Below are 15112 nucleotides of genomic sequence, written 5' to 3'. Positions count from 1 at the left end.
ACAGAACTCCCTTAAAAAAAAAGACCAAACCCAAGAACTTCTGGGACTGTCCCACACCACGCGAGTCCCCCACAAAAACATTTCTGGCATGCTGGGCTGAGCGCCCGCCATCTTTGTTCATTCTAACAGGCAAAGCAGGAGCAATGAGTTGAAAAGTTGTAAATAATAAATATATTTATCTCACTATTTATTTTTTCTATAACTGTGACCTCCTGCACTGTGAATGCTCTGTGATATGAGATTCTTAGTTTAATAAAACTGTCGTTACATTCGGATGAATTGATATTATTGGTTACTAAACACTGGCATGAGTTTATTTTTATTGTGAAGAAGAATCTAGAGTAAATATGAACTAAATCTTTATAAGAAATCTAGCAGTCAGTATTGTAATGCAATATATCAAAATCTGTACACTGTCAATAAAATAAATGAGCACAAGTCTGTCTTTCCCTTATAGAGCTCCCATTCACGTTTGAATAGACATATCTGTGCTTTTTGAAAAAATTGTTTATGTGGGAATAACAGCCATTCAAAAGCAATCCTAGCTGCATATTGAGAAGAATTCAAGAAAGGTTGAGGGTTGGAGCTTTTTAATGATCATGATTGGTAATGAATAAAACAAAGCAGACATTTTGTAACCTATCTCGGCCAGCACGTGTGAGTCAGAATGACCCCACCATTTCCTGCCTCATCAGCAAGGCCGGCTTGATGAGCAGGGGACGGATGACCTGTGTAGTCACAAAGGGCCTCACACTCCAAAGGGCCCTAATCTTGGTCGTCGCCATTCTAGAATTCGTGCTTTTTTGAAAGGGGCCCCACATTCTCATTTTTGCACCTGGCCCTGCCGATGGTGCGGCGGATCCTGCCCGTCTGGAATAGGTTAGGCCATCAGCTGTGGTGTCAGGAGACACGGACATTAGGAGGAGAGGTTCTAGTTAATTCCTTCATTCTACAAGTTTCCTGAGACCCACCTGCCTCGGATGCTGCCACAAACTCTAACAGGCACATGAATCACCTGGGCGTCTTATTAAAAAGCAGATCCTGGGGCGCCTGGGTGGCTTACTCGGTTAAGCGTCCGACTTTCGCTTAGGTCATGATCTCGCGGTTGGCGGGTTCGAGCCCCGCGTCGGGCTCTGTGCTGACTGCCAGCTCAGAGCCTGGAGCCTGTTTCAGAGTCTGTGACTCCCTCTCTCTCTCTGACCCTCCCCTGCTGTCTCTCTCTCTCTCTCCTAGAAATAAATAAAACATTAAAAAAAATTTTTTAAAAATATTTTAAAAAGCAGATCCTGAGGGCGCCTGGGTGGCCCAGTTGGTTGAGCGTCCGGCTTTGGCTCAGGTCATGATCTCACGGTTTGTGAATTCAAGTCCCGCATTGGGCTCAGAGCCTGCTTTAGATTCTGTCTCCCCCTCTCTCTGCCCCTCGCATGATCACGCTGTCTCTTAAAAAAAAAAAAAATGCAGATCCTGGTTCAGCAGGAAGGGGATGGAGCCAAAGATGCTAAATTTCTAGCAAGTTCTCAGGTGGTGCCAGTGCTGCCGGTCTACTCGGAGTTGTGAGGAGGTAGATCAGTCCTACTTGGAGTACAACAGAGGCACCTGTGCAGGCTTACAAGCTGTTCCCAATCTGCAGCAAGGCGAGTAGAGAAACAGAATATAAACACATATGGCACTGTGATGGGTAATCTTACATCCGAATCTGTTTTTTCTCATTGCATTGTCTAGTAATTTGTTTAAAACAATTTTTTAAAATTTATTTATTTAGAGAGAGAGAGAGATAGTGCAAGTGGAGGAGGGGCAGGGAGAGAGAGGGGAAAGAGAATCCCAGCACAGAGCCAGATGCAGGGCTCCAACTCACCAAACCTGAGATCATGACCTGAGCCGAAGCCAAGAGTTGGATGCTTAACCAACTGAGCCACTCAGGTGCCCCTATAGTAATTTAGTGTGCTTTATTAAAATATGCACCCACAATGAGTTAAAATTTAAAAATGTACTTTAAAAAATCTTTCCCACAGGTAGAAATTCTACTTTAAGAGACAGAAACCCCTTTTGTTTTAACTCTTTCCTGTTGAAAGTCAATCCATAATTATCTTGGTGATTCCAGTCCAGTAATCTTTGTGGGTGGGTCCTGCAGCCATGTACTTTTTTAAATTTTTATTTATTTTTTTTTTGAGAGAGAGCGCGCATGTGCACGCACATGAACAGGGGAGGGGCAGAGAGAGAGGGAGAGAGAGAATCCCAAGCAGGCTCTATGCTGTCAGCACAGAGCCTGATGCAGGGCTCTAACTCCCAAATCACAAGATAACAGCCAGAGCCAAAGCCACATGCTCTTGGTTCTGAGCATCTCAGCATCCCTCAATCCAGCTGGTGCTTTGTGACTTACAAAGCCAGTGAAACACAGGGCAGGAATTGTCTGCACGCCACAGACGGGGAAATGGGGTACAGAGAGCATGCTTGCTGTGCGGGGGACAGCTCCTCACTGGGAGAGCCGGCTTCGACGCCCTTTGCTTCTGCTGCCCACGGCTGCCCACACAAGAAAAGGTAGCGGGCGTCTGGCAGAATCTATGCCTTCCCGGGGGCTCGCCTCCTAGTTGATTTCACAACTCAGGCTCTATCAGCTTGCTTTTGTGTTTCTGGAAGTTGCTCCAGGAAATTCCAAGTTCATCATGGTCCTGGTACAGGTGGTCTAATGTCCACTGAACTGGCCTTTGCCAGCTGGTGTCCACCAGGCAGCGCAGAGGGGAGGAGTAGATTCCGACCTCTCTCTGTCCCCACGAAAGGCACTCTCTTCTGAAACTTGGCTTAGACTCTGAGGTCTCATCTCCCACCCTCTGTCCGGCATGTGTCATTAGACCACAATACCCCTGCGCTGCCATTCTCCTCAATCATTCTGCAGATTTCAATACTGTGGATTTTTATCCTCCCTAATAAACAAACAGACTCACTCCTCTAGTTCTCCACGTCCTTTTTTATAAACTTTTTTTTTAAACATTTATTTATTTTTGAGAGACAGAGAGAAACAGAGCATGAGCAGGGGAGGGGCAGAGAGAAAGGGAGACACAGAATCCGAAGCAGGCTCCAGGCTCTAGACTGTCAGCACAGAGCCTGACACGGGGCTTGAACTCACAAACTGTGAGATCATGACCTGAGCCAAAGTCGGACGCTCAACCGACTGAGCCACCCAGGTGGGCATCAGGGCTTTAAAAGCTCCCAGATGATTCTAATGTGCAAGCAACATTAAGAATCATTGATCCAGCTCAGGCTCTCTAAGATGCAACAATAGTATGAACCTTTACAACCATCCCCCAAAGTGCCAGCCCGAGATGTTCAGTCCCTCTGGACCCCCTTTCCTGCAGTTCCTGTTTTTTAAGTGTATTTATTTATTTTGAGAGAGTGCATGAGCAATGGAGGGGCAGAGAAAGAGAGAGAGAATCCCAATCAGTCTCCACACTGTGAGTGGGGAACCCAATATAGGGCTTGAACTCACCAACTATGAGATCATGGTCAGGATCTCACAGTTTGTGAGTTCAAGCCCCACATCTGGCTCTGCGCTGACACCAGGAAGCCGGCTTGGGATTCTCTCTCTGTCTCCTTCTCTCTCTGCCCCTCCCCCACTCACTTTCTCTCTCTTTCTCTCTCTCTTAAAATAAATAAACACTTTTTAAAAAGCTAATAAAATTTAAAGAGGGCCAAGGGCTTTTGTGACAGCCCCTCTCTGGCCAAGCTTTGGTCAGGCCCCTCTGAACTCTTCTCCACGAGGCCCACGACCTCTGGGCCTCCATGTTTCTCTCCACTGTGTCCACTAAAGTAGGAGCAATCCTGCTAAGCCGGTCCAGCCAGAACCCCCCCATCCTCCACACTGGTCCCCTCGACTTGTGATCAGGCTCCTCGTTCCCCACTAACCCCAGGTGATGCTGACCACCCTGGCCGGCCTTCAGCCAAGAGCCCACAGTCCCTTGTACTCCTGATGTTTCCTCTCAGTAATTTTCCATCCGTGGACCCCACCCCACTCCTTGCATAGAACCCCCCACGTTGTATGAGGATTCGAGCCCAGTCTCTCTCCCACTGTCGTGGTCCCTGCACCCATGGCGATAACCTTCCTTGAATAAAGTCTGCCTTGTCCTTTAGCAAGGGTCATGAATAACTATTTCTTTAAAACCTGCCAGATAAAAAAGCTTGGCACACTCCGCCCTTGGGGCTTCTGGGAGGAGGCCCTGTGCACAGTGGTCAGAGGCAGCGAGGCCAGCCAGCAGGGGCCAGGGGTGGGCGGCACGGTCAGGTGCAGGACCCAGAGCTCCCGCGGGGGCCCAGGTGGGACTGACCTGGGGCTCTGGGCTGGGGATTGGGCAGAGGGGAGCCAGGGACGCTCCCTGTGAGGCTGAGCCGGGTAGAGTGCCAGGACCAAGCAGAGACCATCCATGGCAGCACTGAAAGTCCCGTGCCCTGGGAAGCCCCTCGTGCTGCAACAAACGATGATATGGGTCACCCCAGGTCACCCGTGCAGTCCCGGAGCCCACGCTTAGAGGGTTCCAGCCATAGAAGGGGCTCATGTTTGGTTTCATGTTCTGCTGTTGCTGCCTTGAAATCTGCAATACGTTTTGAGCAAGGGGTCACATGTTTTCATCTGGCAGTGGGTCCCACAGATCGCGGAGCCTGCTCTGCCCTGGACCAAGGCCCCTGTGAGGACCACAGTGTCAGATCTGAGGCATCTGCAGACGAGACTCCTGGGAAGCACGAATGCTGTTCCCTCCTTTCCTCAACATCACCTTGCACACGGCAGCATGAATCAGTGGCAGCTGAATTGAACCCAAACTTCCCCAAACACACCTCTTGGCACCCCTGTCAGGGGCAGGGCACATGGTGGAAAGCACTGCAGAGCCCGTGGGGGTGGGCATCTCTTCTGCCTTTATAAAAACCAATAAAGGAAAACACACACACACACACACACACACACACACACACACCAATGGAGGGAAACTGACATTTGTCACAAGCTAATCTGCACAAGCAGAGGTGAGATAGGGATGCCTCTACCCTTCTTTCAGAAGAGGAAACTTGGGCCCAGAGAGGCCAAGACACTTGTCCAAGGTCACACAGCAGAGAAGAGTTGGAGCTGTCCCAGGAACCCCGGTGTGTGGCTTGGAGCAGCCAGAGTGTCATCGTGTCCCACCCCCACCCCCCTNGAAACTTGGGCCCAGAGAGGCCAAGACACTTGTCCAAGGTCACACAGCAGAGAAGAGTTGGAGCTGTCCCAGGAACCCCGGTGTGTGGCTTGGAGCAGCCGGAGTGTCATCGTGTCCCACCCCCACATAGCAACTCTTCAAGGAAGTGAGTCTCTGTTTGGAGATGGTCTCACTTGAAGTCCCAGGAGACTCCCGCTGAGGGCACACCTCTCTGCAGACTGTCACCTGGGGTGGCGGCAGAGGACCAGGCTGGGACGATGGCCAGGAGCACTGGGGTTGGGTCACACTGCCTTTCAAACTCACCAGCCTGTTGCTACCCTATGATTTTAAACAAACCATCCTGGTTTTTCTCGCCAGATAGAAGGCTGAGGACACCACGCTTGATTTTCAGAGGAAGTGAGTATCCCCTAAAGGGAGAAGTGAGATCGAGAGAAATCACAGCGTGACCACCAAGTAGTTAAGGAACATCTTTCTTGCCAAGCGCGCTGTCCCAAGAAGTGTAAGGCACACTCCTTGTACCCTCGAGAAAAACAAACAAGGAGGGTTAGTCATTATCAACAATTACAGGCACTCGAGCTTTCAAAGATGGGCACTTAAGCTTTCTTAGGCAGTAATTCATTTTTCCCTCATCACTGTCTTGGGAAGTAAATAGGGTCCTACCTCCAGCCTTTACTCACACAATCACTTCCTCAAAGATGCCCTTGCCTTATTTCTACCTGTTGAAATCCTACTCCAGAAGAATGCCGAAGGACAGTGGCTTGAACAGGATAGGATTTTATTCTCTGTCACATAGAAGACAAAGGTGCTCAGTCCAGACTGGTGTGGCACTCCATGGTGGCAGTGACCCAGCCTCCTTCTCTGTTTTTGCATATAGCCTCATAGTACAAAATGGCTGCCAACCTTCAACTTAACTGCAACCTCATGAGAGATCCTGAGTCAGACCCACCCGGTTAAGCTGCTCCAGGATTCCTGAGCCATGGAGATTCTAAGATTATTTAAAAAAAAAAAAAAAAAAAAAGTGCTTACTGTGTTTAAAGCTGTTAAATTTAGGGTAACTTTTTTATACATCAGGGGATATACTCTGTACACAAGTTTTATCTCGTTTATTCAACCATCCTGAGTCCCTAATCTGGGCACACGTGGATGAATCACACATGGTTAAAGATTACGGACCACAACATGAAGAGTTCCCAGGGGAGGGGGGCAGAAATCATGTCCTATATGTCATTGTCCTCGGAGCTCTCTCCCCACCTTGACGCGTAGGGTCACATACCTGGCACACAGTAGGCGCTCCGCTTCCAGAAAACAGCCTCGGCCTCCTGGCTTGCCTTCTGGTTGGATGAGCCAACTCAGATCTGATGAGCTGCTAATGTTCAGTCATCTGGCCTCTTGTCAAAAATGGATTTGTTTCCCAGAAGTCACTGTTTCAAAGGCTTTCCGTTCCCTCACTCCAGGGGCTGCCTGTGAGTCTCTCCCCAGCCAGCTGCCCCTCACTGCCTGCAGCCATGTGAAGGGCTGAGTCCCTCCAGGCCCCTCAAGGGCCACTTCCTCCTCTCTGCCTCCCTGGCTGTCCTTCACTGGGGGGAGGGGGGACGGAGGCAAAGAAGATGATCTTGAAAAATGACCCCCTCGTACCGCATCTTAAGGAACCATATTGTTAGAGCGACTTGAATTAGACCTATAACTTGCGGCCTTGTTTCCTTACATAATAAAATATATAATGCTCTACTAGAAATTCCACATAGCCAGTTGATTCTCACAGAATGTTGGCACGAATGTCTGCCACACTCTTGTACCTCTAGCCCACCTGTGGGGCAACTGATGAACTATAGGAATGCTATGGATGATCACATTTCTGTTTACACTAGTGCATTCAACCAAAGCGAATCAACGAAGACATAAGTCACAATTTATTCCTTCATCAATGACATGAATGACTTCTCTGCAGAATCAAACCATAGTTTTTGAAAACCGGAAGAATATTTGCTCAATTTTTTTGTGCTTTTCATAACATAATGCCTGAAGAAATGACATGCTTTTTAAAACAGCCTTTTTTGAAGTATAATTGACAAATGAAATTGTGCATGTTAAAGTATACAACTTGATGTTTAAATTTTTTAAAATGTTTATTTTGGAGGGGGGGAGGGGCAGAGAGAGAAGGAGACACGGAATCCGAAGCAGGCTCCAGGCTCTGAGCTGTCAGCACGGAGCCCGACTCAGGGCTCAGACCCACAAACTGTAAGATTATGACCTGCACTGAAGTCCAGCACTTAACCAACTGAGCCACCCAGGTGCCCCAGTGTTTATATATATGACAATATCCATGAAACAACCACCACAATCAAAATAATGAATATGTCAATCAATTCCAAATGTTTTCTCATCCATGGTCTTGTTTTTCTGGTCATTTCTATACAAATGTAGTGGACGCTGTTGGTTATCTATCCAATATCTATTCTCTCCTTCCTTCCCAGCAGAACCTTAGCTTCAGTCGGGTCTCAGCCCCACCCCACCATGATCTGGGGGAATTCTGATCACTTCCAAGCCTGGGACCAAGTATGGATCCCAAGTAATATAAGCCAACCAGTGCATGACATTCTCCAGGGGGGCTGGGGCAGGTATGTGGCCTAATATGGCCAATCACACTACATGGACTTCTGTTCTAGGCTTCAGAGAGAGGCTTTTCCCCTTTTCTGTAGGATGGGCCTAGAGGGCATGACCCAGACTGCCACAGAAAACTCTCTTGGAACCTTACGAGAACTAGCCTAAGGATGGAGCCAATTCTGAGGTGGTCAAAGCAGAGAAAGGACCAAAAGAGTAACTCATGGCAACATTGAGTCCCTGACTCTTTTGCACATGGAGGTGCCTATAGTACTTCACTTCTAACATGGCCCCGATGATCCCTGCCTTCTGGTCGTCACACCTTTATTTAATCCCCTGCCCTTGAGTATAGGCAGAACCTGTAACTTTCTAATAGAATAGGTTCAGAGGCGCCTAAGTGGCTCAGTCAGTTTAGCTCCTTTCTCTTGGTTTTGGCTCAGGTCATGATCTCAGTTTGTGAGCTCGAGCTCCATGATCTTCCTGATAGCCCAGAGCCTGCTCGAGATTCTCTCTCTCTCCCTCTCTCTCTGCCCCTCCCCTGCTCTTACTTTCTCTCTCTCTCTCTCTCAAAATAAATTTAAAAACTTAAAAACAAAATAGGTCCAGAATGATGGGATGTCAGTTCCAGGATGAGGCTCGATAAAGCTGTGATTTCCATCTTACCAGCACACTCGTTCTGTTGCCTTCTCAACTTCATACTTAGATGAAGTAAGGACCATGCTCAATGCCACAGGGCACTGAAGATGGCCTCCAGCCAACAGCCAGCAAGGAACCGAGTCCCCTCAGGGAACTGAATCCTGCCAACAACCATCTGAGTTTAGAAGCAAATCCTTCCCTACTCGAGCCTTCACATGAGACCCTAGCCCAGGCCAACAACTTGAGTGCAGCCTTGTGAGGGACCCTGAAGCAGAGGCAACCATCAAAGTTGTGCCAAGACTCCCCACTTACAGAGTCTGTGAGATAACAAATGTGTTTGTTTTAAGCCACGAACCTTGGGGGTAATTTGTTACGCAGCGATAGATACCCGATGCACTTCCTTATCTCTAGCCTTCAAGTTGTATGAGACAATCCATGTCCTTTGTACTCAATCCACTTAGATTCAGAGTTTCCTGTCACTGAAACCCAAGAGCAGCCTCGTGTGGCTCGGCTCATTCGCTGGAGCGAAAAGTCGTCAAGCGCAGGATTTCCATGACCTCCCAGTAACTCGCTGGTGTCACAGCTGTGTAGACTGTATGAATTGAGGACATTCCTGGCCCCGGTTTTAGCTCATCTTCTGCCAGCACAAAGCAGAAATATCCTCACAATGGCACAGAACTCGGAAATGGAGAAGCCTTTCTCCTCGGTAACAAATTGTTTTTATTTAGCCAATAAGAGCTCCGTAGTGTTTACTGTTTGCAGAGTCCTCTACTGGATATTGGTGGGGTGGGGTGTAGAGAAGAATTTAAAAGAAGGTGTATTCCCTGCTCCTAAGGAGCCTGTACTCTCACTTAGGACAACTGAAGCATAAGAACATTATAGTGTCTAGAAATATGTAACAAGGGCACGTTGAGAGGGCACTTCGGCTGGGAACAGACATGCCTCAGGGACAGATCATGGAGTCAGATGAACAAATGCAGCTGGTTATCTGGGTGGTGGGAGCGGGGGTTCCCTGAGAAGATCTTCGAAGCCTCTAGTTCGTGCCTCGGTGATGAATGGGGCTGGCCAAGTAGGAGGCGGACAGCAGCTGAGACTCTACTGCCTCAACAATTGAGGCTCAGGGCTGCTTTAAATGCCTTTTGGGGTGTCTCATGAGCCCCCTATCTCTGCAGAGACCAAGGCTGAAGACAGCTTGCATGGTCTCAGGTGAGACATGCAGCACATGTCCGTCGGGGCCTCCGTCCTTTCCCGAACCTGGGGAGCCCCCGAGTGCCCCCTGGCTTTCACGAAGCACACCCACACCTGTGACAGATGCACCTTCCCCGTAGATGGAGTCTTAGCACAGACAGAAGTAAGATCCCAAACCAGCCCTTTAAAGTGTCCCTTTAGCCAGTGCAATATTCTAGAAATCTGAAACAATCCTATAAAAGTCCAGATTTCCAGTATCTGTTTTTATCATTGTGAGGCCTTGTATGCCCAGCCCCTCGTTCCTGCTGAGCAGCTGTTACAAGAACTGAGAAGAGGCTGTCGCTTTCCTTAGAGCCTGGTTCCCAGGCCACCTCGGCCCACACAGCCAGTGCAGACATGTTTTCCTGGCTGACCCCAGAGGATACAGACTGATTTTGCAATAATTAAGTGTTTTTCCTCCCTCTTTTAGATTTTACATTTTTTTTAAGTTTATTTATTTTGTGTGGGCGGAGGGAGGGCAGAGGGGGAGGGAGAGAGAGAATCCCAAGCAGGCTCCGCGCAGTCAGCACAGAGCCCGATGCAGGGCTCGATCTCACCAACCGTGAGATCATGACCTGAGCTGAAATCAAGAGTCCGAGGCTTAACCAACTGAGTCACCCAGGGCCCCCCTGCCCTGTCTTTTAAAAGATTTCTCTAAAGTAACATGGAATGAAGACGAGGGGGCTTATTGGGGGCCAGATGATGGGAAAAGCCACAGAAAGAGCTGTTTTCTGTATCTATTTTTGCAAAACAAAATATCCCAAATAGCAACCATTTCATCTATGTCACTAATTTACCAGCCGGGAGTTCAGGCAGGGCTTGCCTAGTGACCATTCTATGCCACAGGACACTGACAGAGGTCACTGCATGGGATCTCCCTGGCAGACAGGCTGGCTTCGCTCACAGGTCTGCTGCCTTGGCTGATTTGCCAGGCTTCCCGGCCAGAGGCTGAGTAGGATCTGAGCCGGGCTATCTGATTCCCTGGCTTTGCCCTCCCACCCCTGCTCTGTCCCCCAGCCCTTCGCACTCCAGCAGGCTGATCCACAGGGACCCCACACCCACAGGGACTGACCGAGGGGCTCCCAAGCCCTCTGGCTTCCAGCAGGCTTGGGCAACTGGGGGCACCCTCCCTGCAGGAGATTGGGGGGAGGGAGGAGACTCAGAGTGTTTCTTTTCCCGGCTGCCTCCCCCAGGGTCACGTGAGCTGGCTGTGTTTCTAGACTGGAGGTCCCTGCTCCACTCCCCTAGCAGTCTTTCTACAGGACAGGACTCTCTGCTTCCGGGTCTGGAAACCACCCCTTACCCCTTCTTTGGTCTGAGGAAGAACAGATCTGAGGTTGTCTGCACCCTCCCTTGTATTTCCCCACCTACAAATTTATTAAACCCTCCACCAGGGGCACCTGGGTGGCTTCGTTGGTTAAGTATCTGACCTGGGCTCAGGTCATGATCTCACGCTTCATGAGTTCAAGCCCCACATCAGGCTCTCTGCTGTCAATGCAGAGCCCACTTTGGATCCTCTGTCCCCCTCTCTCTCTGCCCCTCCGCCCTCATGCTCTCTATCTCTCTCTCAAAAATAAAAATAAAACAAATCACAAAAACCCCAAAGCCCTCTTCAAATTATCCCAATCAGATGTGCCATTTGTTTCCTGTGAGTCTGACTGATATATTAAAGGCCTTAATCATTGTACAAATAGCTAATACTGAGCACTTACTATATGCCAGGCTCTGTTCTAAGCCTCTTACCTACATGAACTCATGCAACACTCGCAGCAACCCTATGAGGTAGACACGATTATTATCCCATCTCGCAGATGAGGAAACTGAAGCACAGAGAGGCAAAGTTGTTTGCCGAACGTGACACAGCCACTAAGTGACAAAGCTGGGATTTGAACCCTGGCAGCCTGACTCAAGCCCCTGCTCTCATTGAGTACTCTAGATAGAAGGAAAATATCTGCGGAAAGAACACACTCTATTTCCTTAAAATCTCCTACCCAACTCAGAGCAAGGTTTTGGGAAGTTTTCAAAAGCAAGACTGTGTGGTCAGACGTTTTTTTTCCTCCACTAACAGTCCCCAGAAACTCCTGCAAGACTTAAAGTTGACCTCTTGGGGGGTGACCTTTCCCTGAAAAATCCCATAGTCCCCCTCAAGGCTGAGTCTATTTGCCCTCACCTGCATGAAGGGAGGAGGCTGAGGAGCCAGTGGAGGTGACAGCTGGCCTATGAGGACCCTGGGGATGCAAACCAGCCTCTTAGATTTGGGGGCAAGAAGTTGAAGTGTGTATCTGTGTACTCCTATAGCCCGGCCACAACTGGGCATTCTCCAGATCCAGCAAGAAGGGGCTGCAATCGTGGAGACCCTGGACTCCCTGGTGACAACTAACAGAAGCCTGACTCTGATTGTGGTTGAGTTTTTAAAAACGGAAAAAAGAAGAAAAAGGACTGTATTCACTTAACGGAGATGTCCAGTGGTACAGCTGGCTTTAGACACATCAGAATCTAGACTCACAGGATGTCCCTAGGGCCCTGTCTCTCCTTGCATTGCTTTTTTCCATCCTGGCTTTCTTTCTGAGTACATTTCACCACACGGTGGCCCAGGGGGCTACCGTGCTGCTCTGAGTTCATATTTCCCAGCTCCGCCAGCTTGAGGTGGGAAGACGCTGGCTTTCCTGAACGGTGCCAACAAAAAGTCCCAGGGAAGGATCTTATTGGCCCAACTGGGTCACATGTTCATCCACGAATCAACCAATCACTGTGCCCAGTTACATGTAGGGCTCTGATTGGCTAAACTAGAATATGTGATCCCGGTGACCTGGGGGTAGATAGTTGTCATCTCCACCTGAACCCAACTGGGAGGGGTAGCTCCTTAAAGGGAAACCAGGTACCCTGGTACCAGTATCAACAACAACAACAACAAAAAACAAAACACAGGCTAGGGGTAGGGGGAGGGAACTTGCAGGCCCAAACAGCAGCACATGCTCACTCCCCAGCAGGCGTCCTGAGATCCATGTCCAGGGAGAGCAGTGGGGTGTGGGAGGACTTGAGCAAGTCAAAGGGGGACCCAGAAAGGACACTCAGGGCAAGCCTGGCAGAGGCCACAACTAAAAGAAGCTGCTTGGGTTTCTGAAACCTTAGCAACTTCCCTTTCAGTCAGTTACAAGCAGCAGGGGCAGGGCGGGACCTCATGTGGTATCTACCTGAGAAATTCTGTCTGCACAGAGCAGGTGGGCAACAGGCCTTGGGGAGCCTTCTGCGGGGATGTGGTGAGAACCTCAGGGCTGGTCCCATGGAACCCAGGCTTGGCGGGTTCCTCCTTGGCTTGTCCTGCTTCTCAGTAGCAGCCTAGGCAGCTGAAGGGGGTGGGGGAGGCATGGAAGAGTGGGGTTACTCACGGTCCACATCAGCATGGTTGGGCCTAAAAGATTATTCTAGGTCTGATAGTTGGATAGACCTCTTCCCTGCGGGCCAGGGAGCCCAACAGGCTCATTTCAGCAACAACAAAAGACTAATAATGGCCCCTGGGGCAGATGCCCTCTTGCACTCATCACTACTATAGCCGAGCTAGCTGAGGCACCACGAAGGGCTCTGCCGGGGGCTACCCCAGCGGGAAGGTCCTGCGGTTGGACTGGAACACAAGTCTGTCCCCAGAGCTCATGTTTTCAAACAGGAGCTACAGTCCTATCCAGGGAGATGTAGAAAAGATTCTCGTCCAGGGAGCAGACGGTTGAGCCTCCGGAGGAGAGGAAAGGAAAGGTCAATGGGAGGTTGGTTAAGATCTAGTAAGGGAGGCAGACAGAGCAGGACGTGATACGTCAGCGAAGCCTCCTGGACGCTGCATTTTTAAAATAAAATAACAGTTTAATTGAGATAGAATTCACATGCCATACAATTCACCCACTTAGAGTGTTCAGCTCAATGGTTTTTAGTTTTGACCACAGAGTTGTGTAACCATCACCACAGTCAATGTCAGACCATTTTCTTCACCGACCCCCTCCCCCCGCAAAAAAACCCCTGTAGCCACTATCAGTCCCTCCCCGTGTCCCCTTCCCCGAGCCTCTGGAAACCACCGATTTACTCTCTTTCTCTATGGATTTGCCTGTTCGGGACATTTTAGGTAAATGGAATCCTACAGTATGCGATCCTCTCTAACTGCCTTCTTCCGTTGAGCTCTTTGCCAAGTCCATTCATACGGAAGCCTGTATCGGTCCTTCATTCCTTTGTAGGGCCTCACATTATGCCACAGCATGGATGCACCACGTTTTGTTTATCCGCTCACCAGTGGATGGGCGTTTGGACTGTTTCCACTTTTTCACGAATACAGACAAGACGGCTATGAACATTCGTGGACGAGCTTCTGCGTGAACATATGTGTTCGCTTCTCTGGATACATACATGGGGGGTGGAACTGCTGTGTCACGTGGTGCGTCGATGCCTCACCTTTTGAGGAACTGCCAGACTGTTTTCCCAAGTGGCCGCACCAGGTTACGGTTCTCGCCCGGAGGCTGCGCTTCTGTTGAGGGATAGAGATTCTTTCCTCTCTAGTTTCTGCCAGGCCGATTTGGTGGGGATGTCAGGAAAGGTGGGGAGGAGGGTGTGAGGGGAGTGGCAGGGCAGAGGCATGGAGGGCAAAGACACCTCATGATGCTTGTACCAGAGCCTGGGGTCTGAGTCCTGTCTGCGCCCAACTTGCTGTGTGGCCTCAGGTGAGTCTCCCCCTATCCCTAGGTCTCAGTTTCCTTATCTGTAAAATGAAGGCATTAGCCAGTGGGTCTCAACTGGGGACATCTCTCTGGCAAAGGCTGGGGCCGTTTTTGGTTGTTACAGTGGATGGGTGTGATCTCCAGGTGTCTAGTGCAATAGGCAGGGCAGCCCCCACGACAAAGAATTACCTGGTCCCAAATGTCAGTGTTGCCAGGGCTGAGAAACCCTGCGTTAGACTGCGGTGGCCTTGTATGGTCCAGTCGTGCCCAGTCGCGGTGAAAGGCACTGTTGAGTGCTGCAGGCACTTAGAAGAGAGGCCTCCTGGCCCCACAGGAGTGGCTGTGGCTGTGCTATTTGTGTGAGCTCACTGGCTTTCCCACTCTGATCCTGTCTAGGTGTGGTACCCACGAGAAATGAATGCCACGCCCGTTAGTGAACAGACTACCTGGTGAAGTGGTGAGCTCATCGTTAGCGGAGGCATCCAAGTGGCCACCTGTCAGGGATGTGGAGGAGGCCACCCGGGTCTGGTCCGGGGCTGCCCCCGGGCGAGTCTCAGCCTCCTTCAGGCGGGAGGCAAGCCTGCGGCTCCCTGCCTGGCGAGACGCCGAACCCTTGGCTTCCACACCTGCCGGTCCGCAGGCGCCGCCGGGAGCGCCTTCCTTCCTTCCCACGCGACTCTGCGCCATGTGGGAGACTTTGCAGTAAGTTTTTCCCTCGCGGCGCTCGGGGAGCCTCCCGGGCCGCAGCCCCTGCCCGCGGGGCCAGCTCCC

General features: G+C 50.1%; 1 protein-coding gene across 1 annotated transcript in view; it reads left to right on the top strand.

Annotated features, from left to right (window-relative positions):
* The first annotated feature begins 14107 nt into the window (after positions 1–14107).
* Positions 14108–15112, top strand: part of RIN3 (Ras and Rab interactor 3) — a 121267-nt gene continuing 120262 nt past the window's right edge. The window contains exons 1-2 of the mRNA XM_077780924.1: positions 14108–14344; positions 14738–15043. Coding sequence (XP_077637050.1) covers positions 14760–15043 — 284 coding nt within the window. The 5' untranslated portion in view covers positions 14108–14344; positions 14738–14759. The remainder of the gene's footprint in view (positions 14345–14737; positions 15044–15112) is intronic.

Source organism: Crocuta crocuta, unplaced genomic scaffold (genome assembly GCF_008692635.1).
Source record: "Crocuta crocuta isolate KB4526 unplaced genomic scaffold, BGI_CrCroc_1.0 scaffold299, whole genome shotgun sequence".
Lineage (NCBI taxonomy): Eukaryota > Metazoa > Chordata > Mammalia > Carnivora > Hyaenidae > Crocuta > Crocuta crocuta.
Note: the sequence above shows the minus strand (reverse complement) of the source record. Positions and strands in the feature narration are given on the sequence as shown.